The sequence below is a fragment of the Leptinotarsa decemlineata genome, unplaced genomic scaffold, assembly GCF_025532065.1.
Source record: "Leptinotarsa decemlineata unplaced genomic scaffold, Ldec_3_MD MMD2_tig00000026_RagTag_RagTag, whole genome shotgun sequence".
Taxonomy (NCBI): Eukaryota; Metazoa; Arthropoda; class Insecta; order Coleoptera; family Chrysomelidae; genus Leptinotarsa; species Leptinotarsa decemlineata.
This window is the reverse complement of record NW_027412539.1, coordinates 4,052,229-4,076,822: the sequence shown is the minus strand read 5'-3', so window position 1 is coordinate 4,076,822 and position 24,594 is coordinate 4,052,229. Positions and strand designations below refer to the sequence as shown.

Here is a 24,594-nt window from a genome sequence, read left to right as displayed (position 1 = left end):
ACTTATTATTATGTCAAACCTACTTGAAACGATTTCTGCTGGTCCTTCTCCTTCGACAGCAAAGGAAACCACTTTCCCACTCATTTCGTATTTACACGTTAACTTGGTTTCATCTATGAAGACTTTGAAATAGAAGTGTTTATTTTTCATATCCAGCCTGAAAATAATTACTTCATGAATATATAAAAAGCCAAATACAATAAAACTTTCGTAGGTGATTTTATGAATAATTATAAAAGGATAACGATTTCTAAAATTATATTGAAATTAAAGTTTTTTAAAGAATTGTAAATTGATAACAATCTTCACAATTATATTGACATGGGTAGTGAAGCTTTCGCAAGATATTCTCTGCTATTCAAAGAGTGATGCCATTTTTCAGTTTACAGTTTGAAACTTTGGCAGAATTAGCTGTAGTAGTAAAAACTGTCAATGCTTGATCTGCCCGTAATACTGATTACATTTTAGAACCGGCTTCTTTCTTTTGGAGGCTTATCCATAGCATTTTATCGTTTCATGCATATATTTCTGGTTATTTCAGAAATGACGTTGCATTTCAAAAAAAGTATATATTTACTCATATAATATTATTTAGAACTTCTCAGTGCAGCTTGGTTATCTAATAGTATGAAAATTCTTAGGTTGTGGGTATTTTTTGACGCACTTCTGAAAAAACTTTCTTGGAGTAGGCATTTCTGTTCAAATTGAACATATCCAATTTGGGTGAGGAATAAACGACATTCCTCATAATTTTCATTTTGTAACACGTCTACAAAACGAAACGTAAAAACAAATCTCTTAACATTCTTCCTGGAATTTCTTTTTAAATCAAACTAAACTCATCTGCCAAATGAAACAAAAATTCTTGATCTTCGACAACTCTTCCGTTAACGTCCAAAACAAATGATTATTTTATTAAATCAAACAACACATTACATCGTCAGTCGTTTCTAGCGTAGCGCCTATTCCACATTTCTTCAATTAATGAACGATTAATTTATTTATACAAAATGAATAAGGCTTTCGCGGCCGAAGTTTTCAGTCACTATTTTCATTTGAATAATAAGTAAAACAAATTTTTTATGATAAACAGTTTTTTTGAAAAAAAATAATGATATAAATAATTTACTAAAAACTGAAAAATAATTTGAAAAGTCTTAGGTAGTAGTTATCACACCACTTTCCTTAGTAATCTACGGTATTGATTGGATAAAAATAATAATAAAATCGTTGGGGGTAGCGTAACCTGAGTTAATATCGTTGCTCCGGAACGTAATTGCAAAATTTTGCGAAATGGACTTTTGCATAATCGATGTTAAAGTCTCCTTTAAGAGCTGAAGTTGCTTTTATGCCTACAGTCGGTTCCATAATGGATTTTTAAAGGCTCCTTTACGTAAAAGTGTCCTTTATGCTAAAGCGTCGATTTCGCGACGTCGATTTCGCAACATAAACATTTATTGAAGGTCAACATAGCCTTCAATAAATTTCAGTTTCTTCTGAGCATTAAAATGAATTATCGTCGATTTGAGTTGATTTGTTCAGATGAAGATGAGGATGAAAATTATGTGGATTTGAGGAAAGTGAAGGTCTACAGGAAAAGAGGAGCATACCTGACTAAAAAAATATATGTTTGAAATATGTTTTTCCGTTAACCAGCTGTCGCACCCCTACGAACGACAACCCTCAGAAGTCGAAACTTGTGCGAGCTAAGGATTAACGAGGTCTTACCTTTTAACGTGTGATTCCTAACACTACATATTGTGAGAACGAATTTTATGATTGGTTGTGCCTAAGAAAAAGTACAGTTGTACAACTGTACAAAAGTACAGTTTCATTATTGAAGCAAATAGAAAACGTTCTTGCACCTCGTACCAATAGGTATGTCACCATTTACATCCACGATATATAATATATTGTTCAAGGATGATTTGATATAAGATATCATCTATACCATTTTCATATTTGAAATCTTCAGGGGAGGAGCTATTAAACCATTGCAACAGCTGCTGTTAACGCTCCGATTTTTTGCAACGGGAAACTTCCTAAAAACTGCGGGAGATTTCATGGGAATTTCAAAAACTTCCGCATGTAGAATAGTAAAAAAGGTGTCATGTGTCATGGGAGGTCTAAAGAAAAGGTACATAAACATGAGATCTACCAGGGAAGAGATGGAAAATGATGCCCAAAAATTTTATAGAATATCAAGATTCCCCAGAGTTATAGATGCCATCGATTGCACACTGGTTAGAATAGATTCTGTCGGAGGTGCCGACGCTGAAATATTCAGGTCTCGCAAAAACTTCTCTTTGCACTCAATGTTCAAACTGTTAGCGATGCAAACCTGAGAATAAAGAACATTGTCGCTCGTTGGCCAGGCTCGGCTCATGACCAAACCATTTTTAACAATAGTATTTTGAAGAATGAGTTTCGGCGTGACGAGTATGAGCCATATAGTTTGATACGAGATAGCGGTTATCATCTTGAACCATACTTGATGACCAAGTTGCGCAGGGTCATGAATGAGGCAGAAAATTTATACAATGAATCTATAATCAGAACAAGAAATGTTGTGGAGAGACAATATGGTGTGTGGAAAGGATAATTCCCAGTTCTGAGCTTCGGAATGCGCCTCAAACTTAACACCATTATGGCCGTCATTATAGCAACAGCGGTTTTACATAATATGGCTATTGAATGGAGCGATGAACCTCTACCTGAGTGGCTTGTCCAAGAAGACATTGAAGTTGAAGAATAACAAGAAGAAGAAGGAGGAGGAAACCAAGATGATGAAAATGTATTGAACGAAGGCAGAAACATGCGAAGGCTTATAATGAACAATCATTTTGCAAATTTGTAAAGATATAGTCTATATTGAAATTGTACATAGAAAAAATAAAGTTTCATAAAGAATTATTTTTGAAACATTTACTGAATTTGTTTTCGTAACAGCTCGAGTTTTAACAATTCAATTTCAATATTCTCTTTCTCCTTCTCCAACTCGTGTATCTTCTGCTCCCTGACATCTTTATTTTTTTTTCAATTCCAGTTCGTCCTTCATGGTTTCTGCCATGACTTTGTAATAATTTTCTTTCGCATCTCCTAATGAACTCTGCATAACAGGTCGCAGCTTTTTGGACGGAGATTTTGTTTCAGTTTATAAGGATTATAATCCGCCCAGTTGGTAACTTTCTCTGAAGCAACCTTCAAATAAATAAATACTTAACTTGTTACTTCTTCAGTTCCTCTGCAAGTACCACCTGCAATTTAAAAATCATTGATTGAACATTCTTTATAAAATAGTCAAACTATAAACATTTGAAACCAATAGAATACATACTTCCGTTTCTTCAATAAGCATTGGCGGTTCAATAAGAGAGACATCTGAATATTTTCTCAGATCTTCATCCATCTTCTCCAAAATTGTTTCATTTGCCTGAAATAAAAAAATATTTCATAAATATATTCAAAGATGTTTCAATAATTACTCACATTGTCATCGTCGTTTGGGTTTGTGGGACCTACAACCGCTTTTGCATTCACAATTTTTAGAATCATGTCCATAACTGGGTAGTTCATCTTCGGTATGAAGAATCCACCACCAGTGCCCTTCTCATATTTTTTCCCTTTCGTTTTTGTTTTGAGGTTGTTATACTTTGACTTCAGTTGGTCGACACCTCTGAATTACAAAGTGTTGGTGTTGAATGAAGCACAAATCCGTACCCATGCCATTTCCTGCAATTATATATAATGTTACATAAAATACTCAGATATGAGCAGTCACATTCTTTACAAACTGGAATGAACTCACCTTCGCAGTATTTGAAACCTTGTTTGTTTCTGTTCTCTATGAACTTCCTCTCTTCATAGATTTTCTCCACTAACCGCAGCTCCTCTTCCTTACTGAAGGGCGATGCCTTTGTTTTCTTGCAACTGCTTGAAGCCATCAGCACGAAAAGAAACAAAGTACTTAAAAATCCAGAGGCATCGAAGCACGAAAATGAACCAAAACAAACACATTTAATCCCACTTTATGTACGCTCAGTGATGCCAACTATCATTCAATGCAAGAAAACCGCACTTTCAGTAAAGGCGACTTTACATTCGATTATGGAACACCTGGGACATTTAAAGCCGGCTTTTGAGAAAAGACGTCTTTTGGTAAAGTTTCCTTTGACCGATATTATGGAACCGGGCCTTAAGTGCATAGAGAAGTTCAGATACTTCACCCGTACTCGAAGGAACGTCGTCGTAAATGTAGTACCAGTCTTTGCCACTTGTAGGTATTTGCGCCACTGTTGGATTATCAGCTGATCGTCAAATCACTTCACAGGAATAACGTTTTAAGGGTCAGTTATGAAATAGACACAGATGGTGGCCTTAGGATTTTAGCGGAATAGTGACCTATATGTAGTTTATAACAAAAAGTTGACGGCTCCATCGCACATTTTCAAGGCAACATTGACATAAGTGTTCATTGTGTCGTTGTTCTTTTGAATTAAACACATGTTATCTCATGTTAAGTATTCTTCTGAGTGAGACATGCATGTTTTCCGACGTAAATTTCATTGTTGTAACAGTAAATAATTTTTGGGTAGTGTGACATACAGAAGTGTCCTGTGTGGGTCAATGATACTTATGGTCAAAACAATAATATTTATTATCATTGGTAATGATGTTATTTTGTTATTTACAATCGTCAATAATTACAGGGCCTAATAATGAGTGAACGTACTAAAATCATGAACCTCATAAATCTAAAGCTGAAAGGCGAGACCTGCATTGCCGCACAACGAACCAGAATAACTAAAAAGCCTAGACTGTCTGAGGAAAAAAACAATTTAACTCGGGAAAATGCAGATGTAATTAACAAAAATTTACCTGTGCGTGAAGAAATGATTGAAAATCATGGACTGACTAAAATATACAATGATTTACCTCCCAAAGATATTGATGTTGTGTGTGAACAAGAGCAAAACAAAAACTCAATTCAAGGATATGTAGAAGTAATGAATAGTAATGTTTCTGTACCTGAAGAAATTATTCAAAATCATAGACTGGCAGGGAAAAACAATAATTCATTTAATTTGTTTTTATTTTTCTTGTTCATATGTCTTGAGACTGTTTTCATGTTGTCTGATATGCATAATAGTGAAAGACTGAATTCTGAGTGACTGATTGATCAACATTCTATATTTATTAGGAATTATTTTTGTTTTGTTCAATATTTTTTATATTTATGTTTTTTATTTTATATGTTTTACATTCGAAAACTGGTGGAGGTCAAGTTCTTATTATGTGATGCTGCAGGTTTTTCCGAGTTTTCCTACAGTTCGAAAAGAAAATGCACCACTGGAATCAATTGAGTCGCCTCGTAGCGTCAATTAATTTTTAATGTTGTTTTATAATTTCACAAATAAAGTTTTTACCTCGTAAAAAAAAATAAATAATAATTTTTCTAGAACAATTTTCATTTTATTGTTTTTTTTGCTACCATACCAGCAACAGAAGTAGTCAAAAACATTCAGTGCAACAATGACGCATTTGCAGAAATGAAACCGAAACCCTCTCCGAAAAACCCCAAAATGAAATGAAATTTTGGATACCCTCTAATTCCTTGTAATACATACCCATGAATGTATTATATGCCTGAGGTTCAATGCCAAAGTTATTCGCAATCAAGAATTATTGAATTGTAAAGGTGATACATTTTAGGTTTTTGCGCCTCCTGAACAATTTCAAAATATGCAGTTACGTCATTGTTGTTCCGGAGCAGCGATATGTAAATACTAGCTCAACAATTTTATTATTTTTTTATTTGACCAATACTGAGGAGAGTGGTGTGATGACTGCTACCTGGAACCTTTCGAATTATTTTTTAGTTTTTAGTACATTATCTACATCATTATTATCTTTTTTTTAATGAAACCGTTAACCATAAAAAATTTTGAATTATTGTATCATAAAGATTTCAGTTTCCAATTTTGTTACTCAATTCTTATTCTGTTCAATTCGTTTTACGCCTCAGTATTACAAGGTAATATGTAATCTGTCATTTTGTAGATGAGGCCATCTTGAATTTGCATCGTTTTCACAAGGTACTATTATTCTATTAGTGAAGCCCTGCCATTTGATACCCATATTGAGGTAGTTGTGAAACAATATGCAGTCCACCATTTTGAAGCTGCGGACATCTTGGAAATACAATGATACAGAATTCATTAAATTGCATTGTCGTCAAAACTAAATGTGTGTACCATATCAATCTATCAACAGAAAGGGAGTCATTTTTCAATTACTAAATTCACCCTAAAAAATAAATAAACGAACGGACAGGATGAATTCAACAATTGATTTTTCAATTTTCCTGTTCCATTTTCTTTGTACAGCATTCCGTATCCCAGTCGTTATAGTATTTAAGCATTGCAAGACTTCTTAACAACCCCACTTGAGTTTTTGTTTTCACTCTTTCAAGATTTTTACAACTGGCGGCATTGGACAAAAATGAATTTTCAACTGCAGGTATCATACGACCCCCGAAAAATTGAACTTGGGTTTGCCGTTTATTACAGTTGGTTCGTTTGAGTGACGGTAGAAAGCCTATTGGACCAAGTTCATCCTCTGTTCAATCAGGCTGGAGGCTAGCTCCCTTACCCTTACAGCTGATTTTCGTTAGAAAGACAAATGGGTTCATGACTAAAGAGATGTGGCGGTATGAAAGTCCTCAGACGGGGTACCTCTACCTGGTTGGGGTGGGATGGATGAAAAAATTGTTCATCCTTTAACGGGGGACATGATGACCTCATTCGACAGAGGGGCGGGGCCTTCTATATCGGGAAACCCTATTGGTATTTTGTATAATCATCGTATTGATTTCTTTATTCCGGTTCAAAACCTATTTATGAAAGTGGATCACATAATGATATAAAAAATTATCGAGCAGTCTGTAATCAATCAGAATTACCCAAATTGTCAAAATGCCTAATTACAAAAAAGCTAACATGGGATTGTAGACATATAATCATCTCATCTCATCAAATCTGCTCATTTATCAAAACTGTATAATAAATGCCTTCGAAAATAGACACCAGGTGGATTCTATTTACACAGATTTTTCAAAGACCGACTGAATCACAATTTTTTGTTGCATAAACTAAACGCTTTGGGTATTCAAGAAAACATTTTGAAATGGATTGAAAATTATCTAGGCTGCAGAGTACAATTTGTAAAATATGGTAACTCAGTATCTTCCTCATTCACAGATTCATCGGGTGTAATACAGCGTTCTCATTTAAGGCCATTGCTTTTCAACCTATTTGTGAATGACTGGAAAGATGTTACTCTTTATAGTGAATTTCTTTTGTTTCCTGATGACCTGAATATGTTTAAAGTTATTCATGACTCAACTGATACAAAATAATTACATTACGATTCATCTAACTTTGTTCGCTGGTGTGATATAAATCTACTGCAATTAAATATAGACAAATGTCAAAAATTTACTTTTTTCCGAAACAAAAATCCCATTAACTGGCCATACAAAATCAATCAATCAGAACTGAAAACAACAAACACAATCAGAGATTTAGGAATCACTCTCGACCCAAAAATGTCATTCAAACCACATATTGCAAATATTATTTCTAAAGCGCTAAAAATGTTAGGTTTCATTCTTAGATCTGCAAATGAATCATCTCTCACTTCAATAAAAATCATATATTGTTCAATTGTTAGATCAATAATTGAATACAATTCCACAATTTGGTGCCCTTCATATCATGTGGATATTGATATGCTTGGAAGTGTTCAAAATAAGTTTTTAAGGTACTCTGCATATAAACTGGGATATCATATTGGTGAATATGACTATAAAATTATATTGGACCTGGCTCATAGAAGATCAGAAGAAGATCTTACACTAATTCATAAAATAATTAATAGTAGCATCAATTCCCCGGAACTGGTCGAACTCATAACTTCAAATGTGAATCCAAAGAGAACAAGAAATTCGAAATCCTTCAAAGTACCCTTTTGTCGCACCAACTATGGCTGGAATGAATCTGTAGGTAGAATTTTGAGACTTGCAAATACATACAATGCAGATTCAGAATTTTTTAATTCTTCTTTGGAAACATTTAGAAAGACTGTGAAAATATTGTAATTCATTATTTTTAAGATTTTTTTAAATTTTATTTTATATATTTCTTCCTTAAACCTAGCTTAGATTATTGTTAAATACATATGTGTGAACTTGTTGATTATCTTGTAAAAAATAGGCATTGCCGTAAATAAATAAATAAATAATTCGTGTCTTCTATACTTGGACCGTTGGACGGTTCTAACCAGTATGAACTTTTTCAAATGACTGTCCAACTTACGTTGTTTCTTCATGTCTAAATTTAATTTTTTTTATTTTTAGTTTTTGTTTTTTTACTGAAATGTATTATCGAATTACACAATACGTGATAAATTGGTTAAGGTTTTCGCGGCCGAGATTTTCATTGTTATAATATTGATTCGAGTTCGAAGGCCGTCGTGGTTTGGAACTGTATTCTAACGTTTCGCCAGCACGAGTGGCTGGCTTCTTCAGAGAGTTATTCATCTTGATGGTTCACCTCTGAAGAAGCCAGCCACTCATACTGGCGAAACGTTAGGATAATCTTACGCAAAACTTCAAATTTTATATGGTCATAGACATATTATGAGTAGGTCACTCAAAACTCTTTTATGCAACTCTCTGGTACTATCCCAAGCCTGCTATTGCGATTTCGTTTATGGGCCCTGCCTGACTGCAAGAGATACATCTAGAATCCAAAAACTGCAAAATTTCTACCCAAGACTTATCTTTGGCATCCGGAAGTTCGAAAGAATTTCATACCTTAGTTACTACGGAATGGTTGTATATGAGTAATCGGTGGAAACTTCATGGCCTATCTCTATTACATAAAGTGATAATAAATGAAACTCCTTCTTATCTCACTGAAAAAATCAGATACAGGACAGACGTTCACAATTCAAATTTAAGGCATAAAAAAGTAATCACAATTCTCCATCACCGCACTAAACAATTCGAAAAATCCTTCTCTCACAATCTGATCAAAGCATACAACCTACTCCCTGAAAATCTAAAAACAATGTCAGTGGTCAGGTTTCGTAAACACCTACAGAAAAAACTTTATGAGGAGCAATGTTTGATTATATAAGTTCATGTAATCACCACAAATTTTAGTTAATATGCCTTTCTCAAATCCCCTCTTTATTTTCAATGATAATTATATAACTACTTATCTTTGTGACTTTTCAAATCTTCATCCTTTAATCTTTTTTATTTTGTATCCCAGGTTCCCGAGGAAGACCAGTCTTGACTGATCGGGCTCCTTTACTTTGTTGTTAGATTTCATACACATATGGTTAATAAAGGTTACTATTATTATTATTATACAGTTCCAAACCACGTCGGCCTTCAAACCCGAATGAAGATTGTAACAATACAAAATACGTCTTTGCAAACATTACATTGGAATGAATTCTGTTCTTATGACAATTCGAATTTTATTTAAGTTATTGTCATCTCCTTGAGACAAATTGTGAGTTCAGGTTCACAATGCAAATTCAAAAAGTACTCACTTAGCATCTAGGATACGGGTAGTGTTCAAACCAAACAATCGTACATCTTTCAACTTGAACTTCAGTTCACCTTGATCTACGTCCACAAGAGAAATATGGGCAGGCTCGAAACTTGGTATTTTATAATCTTTATCACCTAAAACGAGTTATTATCATCAATTACCCAGAAACAATGGCTAACACTCCATTGGATAAATCGTAACTTATAATTTGACCCCATTCAAATCACTGCTCAACAATTGAAGTGGTTACATTTTTCGTAATTAACATTCGAAAGGGCGAACCAGCGCATTATCAACTAGCGATTACTTCGCACACGGTTAGATGAGTGATCTCTGGCTAGGAGAATCATGTACCCTAGGCTGAAAATGACAGCCTTCTGCATTTGATCAGTCAATATTTCTACTTTGATGCGGCATAATCTTTCACGAATGACTACAATAAATGAAAGAATTGTCATTATTGGATGTTGAAAAAAAATATCAGAATTCTATTCGTTTGTAGCCCATTTGGCGCGACATTCGTCTCATCAGGATATGAAAACTTCACGGCGAATATTATTCTATTCTGAATGATAAGTAGTCACTAGTAGCCATTGGTAGTTTTATTCACCAATGAGTATTCAGGGCAGCAACGTTTTCAGAACCCAAACGTCTCTTTGAATTTCTTCGATGGCTATTGATCCACGCAGGTCATTCTTACAAAATTCTTACATTCGCTACAAAATTTCGAACTGCGGTTAGGCTGGAGTCTAGGTTGAAGGGTTGTGGATGCCCTCAATCCTTCCAGAAGAATTCCCCAATATCAGCAGTTGGTGATCTTCCACAATATGTGCAGGCTTTTGATCCAATCCATATCTAATCAAAGTAATCCTGCTTGGTGGTTAGTAACATACTCAGACTCAAAGTGTGATGTGCATGTCTAAGTTAAACTGCTATTCGCCGCACAGCGGGCGTGAAAGGCCTATTAGTCGTCACACAGTTGATCTCAGCTTTCATCTTGTGTATTTGCCATTCAAGTTTCCGATTCAAAAAGGTGGCAATTCCTTCTTTCCGGTTGGGAAAGTGCTGGAATGGCGTTGTACATGGTGGTGTTAACTTACCAGATATCAGCCTCTTCTGTGAGTACATCGTGCATCTATGAATCTATAAGAGCCAGTTTTTGTGCAAATCTTGAGATTTTCCTGAATTATTTTATTATGGAATAAGTCACTACCTAGTCCCCAATGAATTGAATATTCATGTGTAACATGACAAACCAAATTTTTCACTTGTCGCTATGAACAAAAAAAGTCACCAGAAACCGCTATGGTTAGGTTAGATTAGGTTAGGTTCAAAGTTCTTTCGGGTAGTTATCAAACTTGTTATCAAACTTGATTTGGGCGGATGATTGCAATGCATAAAGCAAGCTTCATTGTGTTATTGATGTTATCATTTCTGGTATCTCAAGTAGGTCACCAGAAAATGGTTGATAATTTCATTTTGACGATACCCTTTTGTGTGATTTGCAATTTGTATAAAATGGCTTGCTTAATGTTTTTGGGTACTAGCAATCTGGTCTCTGCTCTCTGGTAGCCTCATTTTTCTACTGAAAAATGCTTTCGGATCGTCAAATGGCAACGATCAGAATGATAATTTTTGCATTATAAATAATTTGTCTGAATGAAAATTTGTATCTGTGGCTTGTGATAAGATTCACCCAAATAAGTTATTTTGAGATCATCTAGTTTTTAATGTTTTTTACCTTGAATCAGATTTTCGTCAAAACTTTTGCCGCAGAATCTATTTACTGTATTGAAGTACCAAATGTACCCTTTGTCCAAATGTTATACATTATATACATTCTGCTGGCCATAAAAAAACCTCGATTATGGTTTACGAAGTAAAGTGTTTCCTGCATGTCAAATGGATTTTATAGTCTTAACCGACTTAACATGTACTGAATATGTGGAATTTGCTCTGGTTAATGGCACCGTTCAATGCCTTTTGAAAGTCTCTGATTATAGAAAATGGCTGGTCTATTTTGATATTTGCCGCATTGAAGTTTCATTCAATTAATGTTTCTGTAGCCCTTTTTCTTGGCCAGAGCTTCTTCCATCAACTTTTTAAAATCAGCTGAAGAATCAGAAGCCTTTTCTTCGAACAGTAGGTTTATGATTTTCACATCATTCAGAAAATGCTACAATCAACAACCAGCTTCTTAACATCACATATTTCGGTTGATGCAGTTACATTTTTTTGAAAAGTACTGTGATATTATTGATTTTTCAAATAACATGGAAAGGCACTTACTTCATCAATTTGAATGCCACAAAAATTACAATTAAATAGTCCAAATGACTGTGTGACAACAGATTTTTGGTACCACTCAATGACTACTTTTTTCTCAATGGCTTTGACTTGGTCGAAAACAACTTTAAAATATATCTGTCTTTATTCAATGTAGCAATTAGAAAACTATTGAATATTTTCAATTCAGTTTTCAAGGAGATTGAAACTGTCGACATAAAAACGAAGTCACAGTCTTGTACATCGATATCCTGATGAGAAAGTATCGTGAAAGATGAACTATACATAAGACATTCCCCTAAAAAATTCGTCAATAATTTCAATGTTGGTTACAAACCTCTCATGGAAGTTGACTAATTATTATTAATTTTCTAATCGATATTAGTACTTTTGTAGCTCTAAGCGAGCGAAGTCCAAGTTAATAGTGAACTGCTGAAAAAGAATATTCTCGATAGGAAGATACAACAGATAGTCTTCGGTGCTACGATCTTCATTCTGATTTGAAGGCTGTCGTGGTTTGGATTTGTATCCTAACGTTTCGTCAGTACGAGTGGCTGGATTCTCCAGAGGTTTATTCATCTTGATAGTTCACCGATGACTAGTGATTTCTAGTATTCTATTTCGTAAGTTGTATTTATGTTCACTCAGGTAACCCGCCTTTCTTGTTGATGCGTTGCTATTGGCCGAAGTGTTATTACCTATTAATGACGTTACATTGCATTGCACTGTTGCCACCTTACCATCTTTTAGTATGGGATTCCAAATCCGGTTAAGCGTTATCGCCTCCTCTTTTCTGTTGTAGGTTTCCTTATGTTTATGGATTTGTATGGCTTTTCGGACAAGCCGACTGTGGTATCCATGATCGGGTGCAAGTAGTTTCACATCTTCAAACAGTATCGTATGATCTCCTTTACTAAACGCGTGTTCTGCTAGTGCCGATGTTCATTCAGCCTTTTACCCATGGACCTTTTGGTGGTACCGATATTAATTTTTCCGCAAGTGCATGGTATATACGATATACCCCCCGTAGCTGATAGTGGATCTCTTTTGTCTTTCGCAGATATCAGGCTTTGTTGTATTTTCCTGGTGGGCGTGAACACTGTTTTTATGTTATGCTTCCTTAAGATTTTTCCGATTATGTCTGTAACCCTAGGGATATGTTCGGTAGAAATACACGTGCAACGGTCTGAGTTTCCTCCCTATTTTGATTTGTAGAAGTCTTCAGTTTCATGGCCTTGTTGATCTCGGTTACACTGTATCCATTCGATCTTAAAGCTTCTTCAAGATGCTCCAATTATTCTTGTGTGTTCCGGTTCACATATTCTACGGGCACGTTTCGTCAGGGTGTTGATAATTCCCCCTTTTGAGTCAGATGGTGGTTCGAAAGTGCATGCAGGTGTCTGTCCGTATGTGTCGGTTTTCGGTACACTTTATATGTCAGTCTTGTGCCACGCCTTTCGACGAGTACATCTAGAAAAGCTATTCGTTGATCCTGTTTAGTCTCCATGGTGCTTGATGCTAGGGTGTTAAGCATTTATGTGGTCTAAAAATAGATTCAGTCTGTCCCTCCCATGTCTCCAGATAACGAAGGTGTCATCGAAGTATCGTAGCCAAATGGCTGGTTTGAAATCAAAAGCGTGGATTGCCTTCTTTTCAAATGTCTCCATGAAGAAGTTGGCTATCACTGGGCTGAGTGGACTTCCCATCGCTACGCTGTCTAACTGCTCATAGAAATCTCCTCTCCATTGAAAGTAACTTTCCGTGAAGTAGTGCTTGAAGAGTCCGACAATATCACTAGAAAACAAGTTGGCTATCTCTCTCAAAGAATCTTCCAGCAGGACATTAGTGAACAAGAACACAACGTCGAAACTGACCAGAATATCACTTGACTCCAAGGTTATACGTTAGAATACAGTTCCAAGCCACGACGGCCTTCAAACCTGAATGAAGATTGAAACACTGAAAATCTCGGGGGACGGAGCTGCAAGGAGTTTTTTCTGACCAGAACCTTCAAGTGGCATCGCTTTAGTCTTTGGCAAACAAAGACTGGATACTTATACTGCAGTGTTTCTCAAACTTTCCGAATTCACGGCTCCCTTATGTTTTTTGAAGGTTATCGCGGCGCCCCGAACGTAGAGACTACACTAGATATTTAATTAATAAAAGTAGGTAGGTGGCTGTCTGAACGGATTGCATTTCGCATTTACCGATATTATCATATTATCAGAGGATTTTTATTAATAGGCACCGACGTATTACCTTTACTCTCAGTTATCTATGTTGTAAAACGTTGTACATTGAGACTCACCCGTGGCCCATGGCGCCCCAGTAAAGGTTCCACGGCGCCTCAGGGCGCCGCGGCGCACACTTTGAGAAACACTGTTATACTGTAAGAAGAGTTTCAGACTTCTGGCCAAATCTACCAAAATTAGCCTATTCCAAAACTTTTGGTTTTTAGACTGAAACCTCCTTTACCATTTGAACTAATCGGCTTCGTTAAGAAGACGAAATTAACTGGCAGAGTTGGAGCCATAGTGAACCTTTGGCGGTTATAGTAAGAGTGGAATAAACCCGCTCACTTTGAGTGAGCGGGTTTACCTATTACTACCTATTACTGTAGCCAGTGCAATTGTTGAGCAGTATATAAATGTTGAATAGTATTTGTGCTAGAGTACTTATTGAGCAGTATATGAATAATAAATAATATTTGTTAAAAAAAATTGGAATTTTTGTTTCACATACCTCTTATCAATAATGGTATTGCCTCAGTTCCTCGTTGTTTTGCACATTCATTTAGGTTGAGATCGCTCTTGCTACATGGTTTGATGTAGGAAGCTGAAAGAATCATCCGTTGAAAAAACAATCATTCCTGTGCTAAATTTGAAGAAACATGCTTTTCACAGCGTTCACCAGACTGACAAACTGAAATCATCCTTGGCCTGAATGCATCCGTTTTCGAAAATTCAAAATGAATTTTGAATTGATACAAGTACATATATTTTCATAAATTTACAGTTTTCATATTCTGCATCTTTCTTTTCTATGCAAATTGGGTTTGTTCACCCATAAAAATCTATCACTTTCAGTGTGTTGTTACCGACTCCAAAAAATCAATTATCAATTTGACATTTGTTTGAAAGTGGTTGACAATGTTTCGTGGTGTATTTCATTAGTTCGGACTTCCATTGTTTAATATGATATAAATTGATTTGAAATCCCTGGAATAATCAGTAAAAATTAAAAAGAAGATTAGCTGCAAAAACAATTATATTGAGCGAAAAACTGAAATTATAATGAAATGAAATATAAGCAACAACCAAAAAAATTGAAATATTAACACGAGATAACATTAAAAAAAAATTATTAACAAGAAATGAAAATTAAAAACCGAACCAGTTACTTCACGTTATTTCGATTGTTAGTATCCACAATCGATTTCGGGTGATGACTGGACTTATTCCTCCGAGATCTGACTATTTATAGGTCATTCGAATGCTTTTACCGATCCCCTCTTCCTTCTCTCCGCTTCATCGGTTTTTAGCGGGAGCTGACCGTTTGGTGGGCGTTGGTCGTCTTCCACTTGATTAGAGGTTTCCATATGTTGTGTATCTCTACGCTAGCTTGGCTAAATGCGTTGTTGCGGTTTTTTCGAATTTTCTCCTAAACCAGTATTCCTCCTTGTGGATGATTTCAGTTTGAGCCCAGTTGATGATATGTTGATGAGTCCAAACATGCTCCGCTATTCCCCGCTGCGCTGTGTGTGTTTCTTGTGCTCGGCAATGTGAACTTTCAATAGCCTCTTAGTTTCACCGATGTATGATTCTCCGCACTCACAGGATATTTGGTAAATGCAATTCTTGGAATCACAGTCCGCGTTTGGTGGGCTGGTTTCCGTGAGGCTGCCCAGATCTGAAGCAGGTTCTGATGTTATACTTGGACCTAATTTTTCTTATCGTTCCCAACAATCCTCTGATGTAGGGTACAAGTACTGGTTGCGGCGACTTCTCTTCCTTGTGAGGCTCTTGCTGTCTTCTAGTTAAATTCTGTTCCACCATCACTTTGGAGTAACCATTCCGTTGAAGGTGATTTTTGATGATGCCTAGTTTCTTTTCGAGACTTCCCTTTGTATTACACAGCTCAAAAGCACGGTCTACTAGAGTCTTGATGATTCTCCTCAGTAGATTGATAGTGGTTGGATTCCCGGTTCAGATATTGTCCCGTGTGAGTGGGTCTTCGAAATACAAATGACAATTCGTTGTGGACATCTACTGTTAATATTTAAATTTTTTGGTTGTTGCTTGTATTTTATTTCATTGTAATTTCAGTTTATTTGCTTAATATAATTGCTTTTTCAGCTAATCTTTTTGATTTTTACAGATTTTTTCAGGGAATTCAAATCAATTTATATCATACTAGTACTATGTTGCTGTATCGCTGCTGTTCCAATGTTTGACAGAATCAGAATCAACGAACTTAAGCGTGCGCAGCGTTATAGAACAGTGCTTTCAAAAAAATTGTTCTACAGCGCCATCTACTGATTTGTTACAGAAAAATTGATAGCCTAAAAACCTTCTCTATGAAAAATTACTTATACATGTCAAGTTTCATCACGATCGGTTGAGCGATGTAGAAGTTTATCACTTACCAACCAACCAACCAACCAACCAACAAACATCCATTTTTATATATTAGATTAGACAAAGGAGGTCCGAACAAATGGAATGCATCAATTCGACAGTTTTGTCACATATACTGATTTATTACGGTTTCTAAACAAAATTGTTATAACTGTTATATATGTTTGTCTATGCATTTCTCCGAATATGATTAACTTTTTCATGACAAACTTAGCAGTACAAGTTTCATAAAAATTGTTTCAATTGTTACGTTTCAATTTAGCACTAGATCAAAACTGCTCTTATGTGACCTTTCAAAACACTACGTTACCTTTTAAGATCTTTATTCAACGGATATTAACAATGTAATTAAGTTACAAGTAGATTTTATTCATTTAACATCATAGTAATGGGGATCTTCCGTTCCATAGAAAACTATACCTGAAATGTACAAGAATATATGTATGCTCCCTGACTAACTGCTTTGACCAGTACTTACACATTCTCCTATTGCCAATCGACGTTGGAGATCCGAAAATTCCTCGCTAGGTTGAAATAGTTGTTATTGTTTGTTTCTCAGTTTTCTTCACCTATCATTTTTTTTAGCCGATGTCTGCCTTATTCCCTATACCTTTCCAAGAATATTTCTTGCATAGATTGTTATTCATCACTTCCAGAAGGATTACTACATATTAGAGCCATATCGCCTGAAAAACAATATTAGTTAGCTCTGGGTTTCTGAATACTGTTTGATATTTTCGGTAAATATTCTGCATAATACGAATGCTTAAATATTTGTACTGAAAGGGAAGGATGTGGCGACTTACCTTATATGTTTCTATTCCATCGCATGAATAAGGATTGGTAAATAGTTGAAAATAGGTTGGAACAATATTTTGTAAACATTCGTAAACAAGGTTAAGAGACAGCTGTTGGTTGACATCTGCCGAACTTTCGTAGTGTCGTTCCGACGAACTACACCGAACTAGTTCTACAGTTGTTCACGGGTGGAGGATTGATCGGTTACTCAAATTGTCAAGGGTTGTTTAGGGTTGCATTGCTTTGAGAAGGAGTTTTGATGGGTCATGGACTTGTTGATATTGACTCAAGTGGCTGTGGAGGAATTGATAGATTTATGATGTTGTGCACAGCGCCCCCTTGGTGCTTGTAGGGTAGGTTGGACGCACTGTGGCAACAACTGGTTAGCTGTCAGATGTGGCAGTCTCTTAGTATTCGGAAGTTGGCCTTCGATGAGTTTGGTTCGGAGTTCAAGTGTACCATCAGACTGATTGTAGGATATATATGGTTGTATTTGTGCCATCCTTCACGGGGATTATTTCTACAAGTCAGGATTGTATAGTGGAAGACTGATTGGTCATTTTGGTGTGGATATTTGCAGTCTGGAACTTAAGCTTATTTGAGGATTTGTGGTGGTTACCGAACTCGTGCCAGGTGGAAGGATTTCCGAAATTAGGTATGTCTGAATCACTGTCGCATCTCTCATGTGGTCTTAGCTATGACATCACCTCTTCAATTCTACAACCTTCGTTTCTCGTCTCTAGATTCATAAGAAACAGAAGGCCCTCAGTCACTCATCAAGTTCCAGTAGGACTTCCGTGCAGAGCTCCGCACACGAAGAAACGTATAGAAAACCCCTTGGCCAGGGTAAGAATTTTACCATTAAATGTGTTTTAAATGATTTTAGTAATATTTGCTCCCAGCGTTGTCATTCAAGTGAATATTAGTTTTGAAAAGAGGTTTCAACACTCATTCAATTGTCTTGATTTTTACGGGTCATATGGTTATACAGGGCACCCAAAAATATACTCTTGTTATCTTGCTACTTTGCTTAATGAAAATATATTGATTAGTCAAATAGTCCCCATTGAATGGGGGTTGAATCTCACCTTGTTTTTATCTGATTCTGATTGAGAATGTTCTTCCGTAGGGTTTTTTTCTTCTTTCCTTTTTTATTTATCTTTCTGGATCTTATTTGGTGATCCATTACTGGTCCAGCTTGTCGTGCCCTACAGGGTGATCTATCTTGGTGGTGCTACAGGGTGACCCATCTCCGCCGTACTACAGGGTGATCCATCTCAGCAGTACTACAAGGTGATCCACTTCCGTCGAACCACGGGGTAGCCTAACACCATATACCGGGTGGCTCAAAAGGAGCACGCAAGTTATAATTGATTTAATTGAATATTTGTGATATACTGAGTTATTTGAATAATTGTTGCCCTTATGTTTATTGATACCTGTTGATATTGTGTTTGTTTATCGTTTATTGATAAAGAATTTGTTTATTGATACCAGATTGATATAGTGATTCATCTGTGAAACGGAAATTGAGGTATATTCTTCCTTTCACGATTGCTGATTGACACCGATGCGCCTACGCCTGAGCTCACGCGACGCAAACGAGTTTGTCTTACCTACCGATACTAGTATTTACGAATTCACCTACTCAATTTTCGTAGTAGTTTTACTTGACGTATTGTAGTTTCTTTTGAGCGTCGTTATTACCGTAATTTATGGCTGATTGAATTCGTGGTATATACCCTGCGCTCTTGTATTGACATTTGAATATCGCGTAGTAGTCTGAATATTGCATTGTTGTCTTAGAAGCGTTGTTGGTTAATCCATGTCAGTTAGGATTACTGAATAAATCATATTGGGGATCTTTATCTTTTATTTCCAATATTAATTGGTAAGTTATTGATATTGTGAGTTACTTAGGGTATCTGGAGGATTAAATTTACCTGGCGCCCATTAAGATCTATTCGAAATTTGCTAAGTTGTTTAACTCACTCCCGTCTCCACTGTTTAGCTTAGCCGCGGATACCCATCTGTCTTATTTGTTACCGACAGATGATTTAGTCTCCTCTTGTGGTTTGTGAGGTGACACAATAACTTTCAAGATATGAACTAATATACTGTATGAATGTGAAGACCTAGTTTATTGACAGGAGCTACCAGTGAAGCGTGGTGTCAAATGAAAAACAACTTGAAACCTAGTTTAAGTTCCTGCACAACAGGATCTGACATTAGTTAGCCGAATGTTTTTTTATCTCTTGTATTTGCAATTAACGTTACTGCAGTTTCGTCCTGTAAGGACATTTTCAAACGAATACAATATTGTACTTCACTTCAAATCATACAGAGGAAGCTATCTGAAGATGAGGACCTGAAAAATAGAAAGAAATCGCCTATTGAAGTGATCATGGACGTACTCAGGATGTTGTGTATGGGACTGTTATCTACAACTGAAGGACGAATTCTTTACGCAAAATGAGGTACTGACAATTAGATCGCCACTTTCACCAGTTATAGCCAACACATATATATGAAGTGGTTCGAAACTCTGGCCATTGAGGAGTTTGGTTGAGATACGTTGACGACACTTTCATAGTATGGAACCATGGGAATACAGAACTAGACACCTTTCTGAAGCACATCAACAGCGTACCGAACAATACTCCAAAGGAGGTCTGATTTGAGCTTTATAAAGCATCAAAAATTGTTGGAGTGTGTACAGTTTTCTGGTTCAGAACAGTGTTCCAAGCTTTTGAGAAACAGCCTTTGCAATTCCAGCGACATGATTGTGCCAAGACATATTGGTGTCCATTTTAACCCCCAACAAACTCATCGAAGCAGAATGCGGAATTGTCTGACCTGACATTATTATAACCGGTTCAGAGACATTTATCTTCTTGGAGAAAACAGATGCCTGAATTTTTGTGATATTGAATTGAACCTGGTTACTTTCACCCCAATTCAAAATCACTTCTAGATCCGTCTGCTGCCGGTGAAGATGTGCCTCCGTAGTCGATGTCCTGGAATCCAAATGATGTTGTAATGAATCTGAAGCCGGCCCTGACCGATATCTCAGCCAGCAAATAAACAATGACTCACCGCGATAGGAATGCACTCCACGAACCACCGCGAAAGGCATAGATGAGTGCCGAAACCACTAGAGAAATCTGGAGCGTTCGTTGCCGATATAAAAAAGGCCGCTTCTCGTCCCGAGCGGTAGTCTGTATCTAGAAAGCGAATCGAGCGGTTAACAAACAGTGAAAATGAATTAAGTGTTAGTTGCTAAGTGGTATATATAAATTAGTTGTGATAGTGAAGTTTTGTTAAAAATAAATTTGTTCAAGACAGTTAATTCTTCAATTCGTTACAATTGGTGATCAGAAGTGGATTTTTAAAATAATTGTTCACCAAGCGTTCACAATCTTTGTATTACAGTGAAATAAATAAGTGTTTCGGACTCCATTAAATAAGTGGACATATTCAGTTTTGTGAAAAATAGACAGTAAGAGACAAAATGTGTTCAAGGAAAGTGCGGCTAGTGGACTTGAAAGCTGCTGAGCTGAAGCAAAAATTGGAGGAGAGGGAGCTAGATTGTTCTGGAAAGAAATCAGTACTCCAGAAGAGACTGTGGGATAACTTGAAGGAATCAGGAGAAGATCCCGGAACATATTTATCCGAAGTTTCTGGGGGTGATTTGAGTTCAATAATAAGCAAACTCGATGGACTTCAACAAAATTCGGTAAACCTTGAAGAGAAGCTTCTGGAAAATTCAAAAAGCTTTAAATATAAATTTCTAGGAAAGTCGAAGAGTTTGGAAGACAAGTTTCTGGAAAATTCGAAGTTTGGAAGACAAGCTTCTGGAAAATTCGAAGATGAACTTCAACAAAATTCGAATTGCCTGGAGAAGAATCTTCTATAGAATGCAGAAGGCTTAAAGAAAGAACTTTGTGGTGTGGCTAGTCTACTCGAAGAAAAAATAGGTACCATCGAGACAGAGGTAGACAAAATCAGAGAGGAAATCGAAGGAGAGATCAAAGATGAAATCGGGGCAGAAATCAAAGGCGGGTTTGAGGCAGAAATCAGCGAGATAAAGGAAACAATTAGCAAGTTGCGAAACCAAATTAATTCTGCCCACCCCACAGAAACGGTTACCGAAAACTCAATTCCGGAACTGAAAGATGTCAAAGTCAGTTCTGAATCAGGAAAGCTCTCCCTGAAGCCGCCCCACTTCGACGGAAAAACTCCCTGGGAAAATTACTGCCGGAAGACTATGACCAAATTATAAAACATCTTGAACTATGGTATGGACAAGCACACCTAGAACACGTTTACCATTCACAGCTGAAGAACCGCTGTCAGAAATCAGGAGAGTCTCTACAGGAGTTTGAAGCCGATATAGCTCGATTGGTTCGTCAAGCATATCCTGCTACACCGGAAAATGTAATGGAGCGGTTAGCAGTTCAGGCATTCTTGGACGTACTTCGCGACCAAGAAACAAGGCAGGCCTTGACACTAGCTCATGCCAAACATCTTGTGGATGCACTGGCAAGCGCTCTGGAGTTTGAGGCTGCAAAACAATCCTGCAAGAGCCAGAGCAAAGTTCGAGATATCGAGGAAGATGGACAAGTGCCTGCTGATATTGAGGCCACTATCTGGAAAGTTGCCTGAGAGGAAACAAATAAGATGCTGGAACTGTGGGAAAATTGACATGTGCGTAGCAAATGTCCAGCTTTCAAAGAATCGACACCAAATCAGAAAAACTAAAGGGGGTCGATGAGAAGGGGCAATCGTCGGCCTCTACCCAGCAAGTCCCCGTAAAAAACGCATATGTTGCAGTTCTCCAACGACAAGACAAAGGTGTTTTCGTAGACGGCCTAATCAACAACGAGCCTTGCACCATGCTGCTAGATACAGGTGCGACGAGAACCATTCTTGGGACAACCTTTGCCGAAACACCGACAGGAATCGAACCGTCAAGCTGGAAGCTACGCACCGCAACAGGGGAGCCAGCCTCTGTACTTGGAGAACTACCAATTGAATTGGTGTTGGGCAGCACTAAATTGAAACATCGTGCATTGGTGGCGGATAGAGGACGACGCGATCATTGGAATGGACATAATGAATTCCAGAGGTTTCGAGCTGAATTTTCAAGACGGCGTCCTACGTGTTGGCGAAGAAGAGCTGGTGCTTCATGGAAGAAGCGAAGAGACGATCAGGGTCCTGTTGGCTGAAGACGTGTGCGTACCTGAAAGGGCTAAAACCATCCTGGAGGCTTGAATATCAAGTAGGATATTAATTTATCTTCGAAATTATTCAGGATTATTCCCGCACGAGCACCAATGGCAAAAAATTTTGTTGTACAGGAGAAAGTTCCTTTTAAACCATAGAAAATGCGTAATATGTGTCCGATGGCTAAAAAAAATGCATGATACGTTCCATGGTCATTCCAAACTGAATAAAAACTTTCCGAACTTTAAAATCATGTAGTTCAAAGTTGAGACCGTTAGAATATATGTTCATATAAATTTTTTTACCAAAATGTATGGAGAAATAACTCAAATCTTAGTATGATTAGATAGAAAGATTTATTGAAGCTTTCAATTTGAACAATTGATAAAACTCAAGTCACAAAAATGATAACATTAACAACACAAATGTCTCCTAATAGTAATAAATCACGTGGTATAGGTAAATACAATGAGTGTTTGAAAATGAGAGAGAAAAATAAGTATATATCACAGATATACAGTGTGTCAATTTTAAAACTTACAATGGGTTATATCTCACGAACGAAAGCTTATATCGAAAAATGCTTGAAACCGTTTCTAAGCTAGTAAGGGGGAACTGAAGTGACATGAAAGACAACTCACCCCCATCAACCTCCTAGGCCTCATCCACCAAAACTCAAAAAGTTGAAATTGTAAACCCCTACTAGTGATACATCATTGAAAAGACTATAAAAAATGCTATCCAATGGTGTAAATAATAATTGTACATGGTGAAGCAATAATTGTGAAACTTTGGCTTGAATGGAATATTCAATGAGGTTTTTGTTGAACTGCAAATTTATTAAAAATGTCACATTAAGTAAATGTTCAAAGTGGGTTCCGTTGTTTTGTAAACAATCTATTGTCAAAGTTTGCACAAACTTCAATATCAGCTAGCTTACTATGACTTTTTTATTTGTAATGCTACCTCCCGGACTATTATTTTAAATGATAAGTGTCCGTCGATATTTTTTTTAATAAATAAAAACTTAATTTGCCGTTTTGGCAAAATAAGTTGGAAAGATCTGTTTTTTGGGTTCTGTCAGAGTCAATGATTTTTGGTTTGTTTGAGACTTTTAAATGTCATTGGAATTCTCATGTCTATATTTGTCATCTTTGAAATTCGATTTGTTCTCATGTACAAAAAGTAGGGTTAAATGAAACAAAAGTTTTCTATTTAGGGATGCAATACACTGGTATTTTCAGATCTATAAAATCATCAATGGTTTCTGAGATATTTGCAAAAAACTCCATTTTCAATAATATCAAAAAATGAGGAAAAATTTTTTGCTTTATTTCATGTGCTTTATAATCTGGGCGAAGTCATTTTTCGCTGCAACGTTTCGTTCATTGAATTCCATCATCAATATATGTTTTCAAATACAGACCTGCATATTTTTTTATAAATCTTCGTAGTCATTATAATTACAAATTAGTTGGCATATCACAACATATGTATTTCTCGACATTTCTTCTCGAAACCACATCATTAATATTATCTCATTTAACTTTTATTATTCAGTGAGTAATCAAATATCAAACTATTGTTGTAACACATGTTAACAGTATCGTCATATTGAAAAACAGACAGTTGCGAAAGAAAATGTAACGAAATAATAAATGATAGAAAATGAACTCCATAACGGAATGTCTCACGTTAAATTTTTTAAATTACCGTCTCACGCCATTTCGCATCAAATGTTCAAATTGTCTTCCATCATTTCTTGAACAAATACTTGCTCTAGAAATAGTGTGCTTGTGGCAGTTCTCTAACATCTGTGGAGTGATAGCGATGCAGGCACTCCTTATTGAATCTTTCAATTCTTCAAAATTTTCAAAATGTGTTCTGAATAATTGATCTTTTATGAAGCCCCACAACGAAAAATCTAGAAGAGAAAGGTCCGTTGAACGTGGAATGGGACCATTATTTCCTATCCACCTTCCTGGCATAGTTGTATCGAGGAAATCTCTGCAGATTCTCCT

At 36.4% G+C, this 24,594-nt stretch overlaps 1 protein-coding gene and 1 long non-coding RNA gene across 2 annotated transcripts in view; one reads left to right on the top strand and one right to left on the bottom strand.

Moving 5' to 3' along the window:
* LOC111504652 (uncharacterized) overlaps positions 1-24,594 on the top strand; it is a 122,524-nt gene that overhangs the window by 78,913 nt on the left and 19,017 nt on the right. The window lies entirely within an intron of this gene.
* The window catches only part of LOC111507940 (protein takeout), a 39,959-nt gene that overhangs the window by 7,525 nt on the left and 7,840 nt on the right, over positions 1-24,594 (bottom strand). Inside the window, exons 2-4 of the mRNA XM_023163329.2 lie at positions 14,655-14,747; positions 9,625-9,760; positions 24-157 (exon numbers count right to left, since the gene is read on the bottom strand). Coding sequence (XP_023019097.2) covers positions 24-157; positions 9,625-9,760; positions 14,655-14,747 — 363 coding nt within the window. The remainder of the gene's footprint in view (positions 1-23; positions 158-9,624; positions 9,761-14,654; positions 14,748-24,594) is intronic.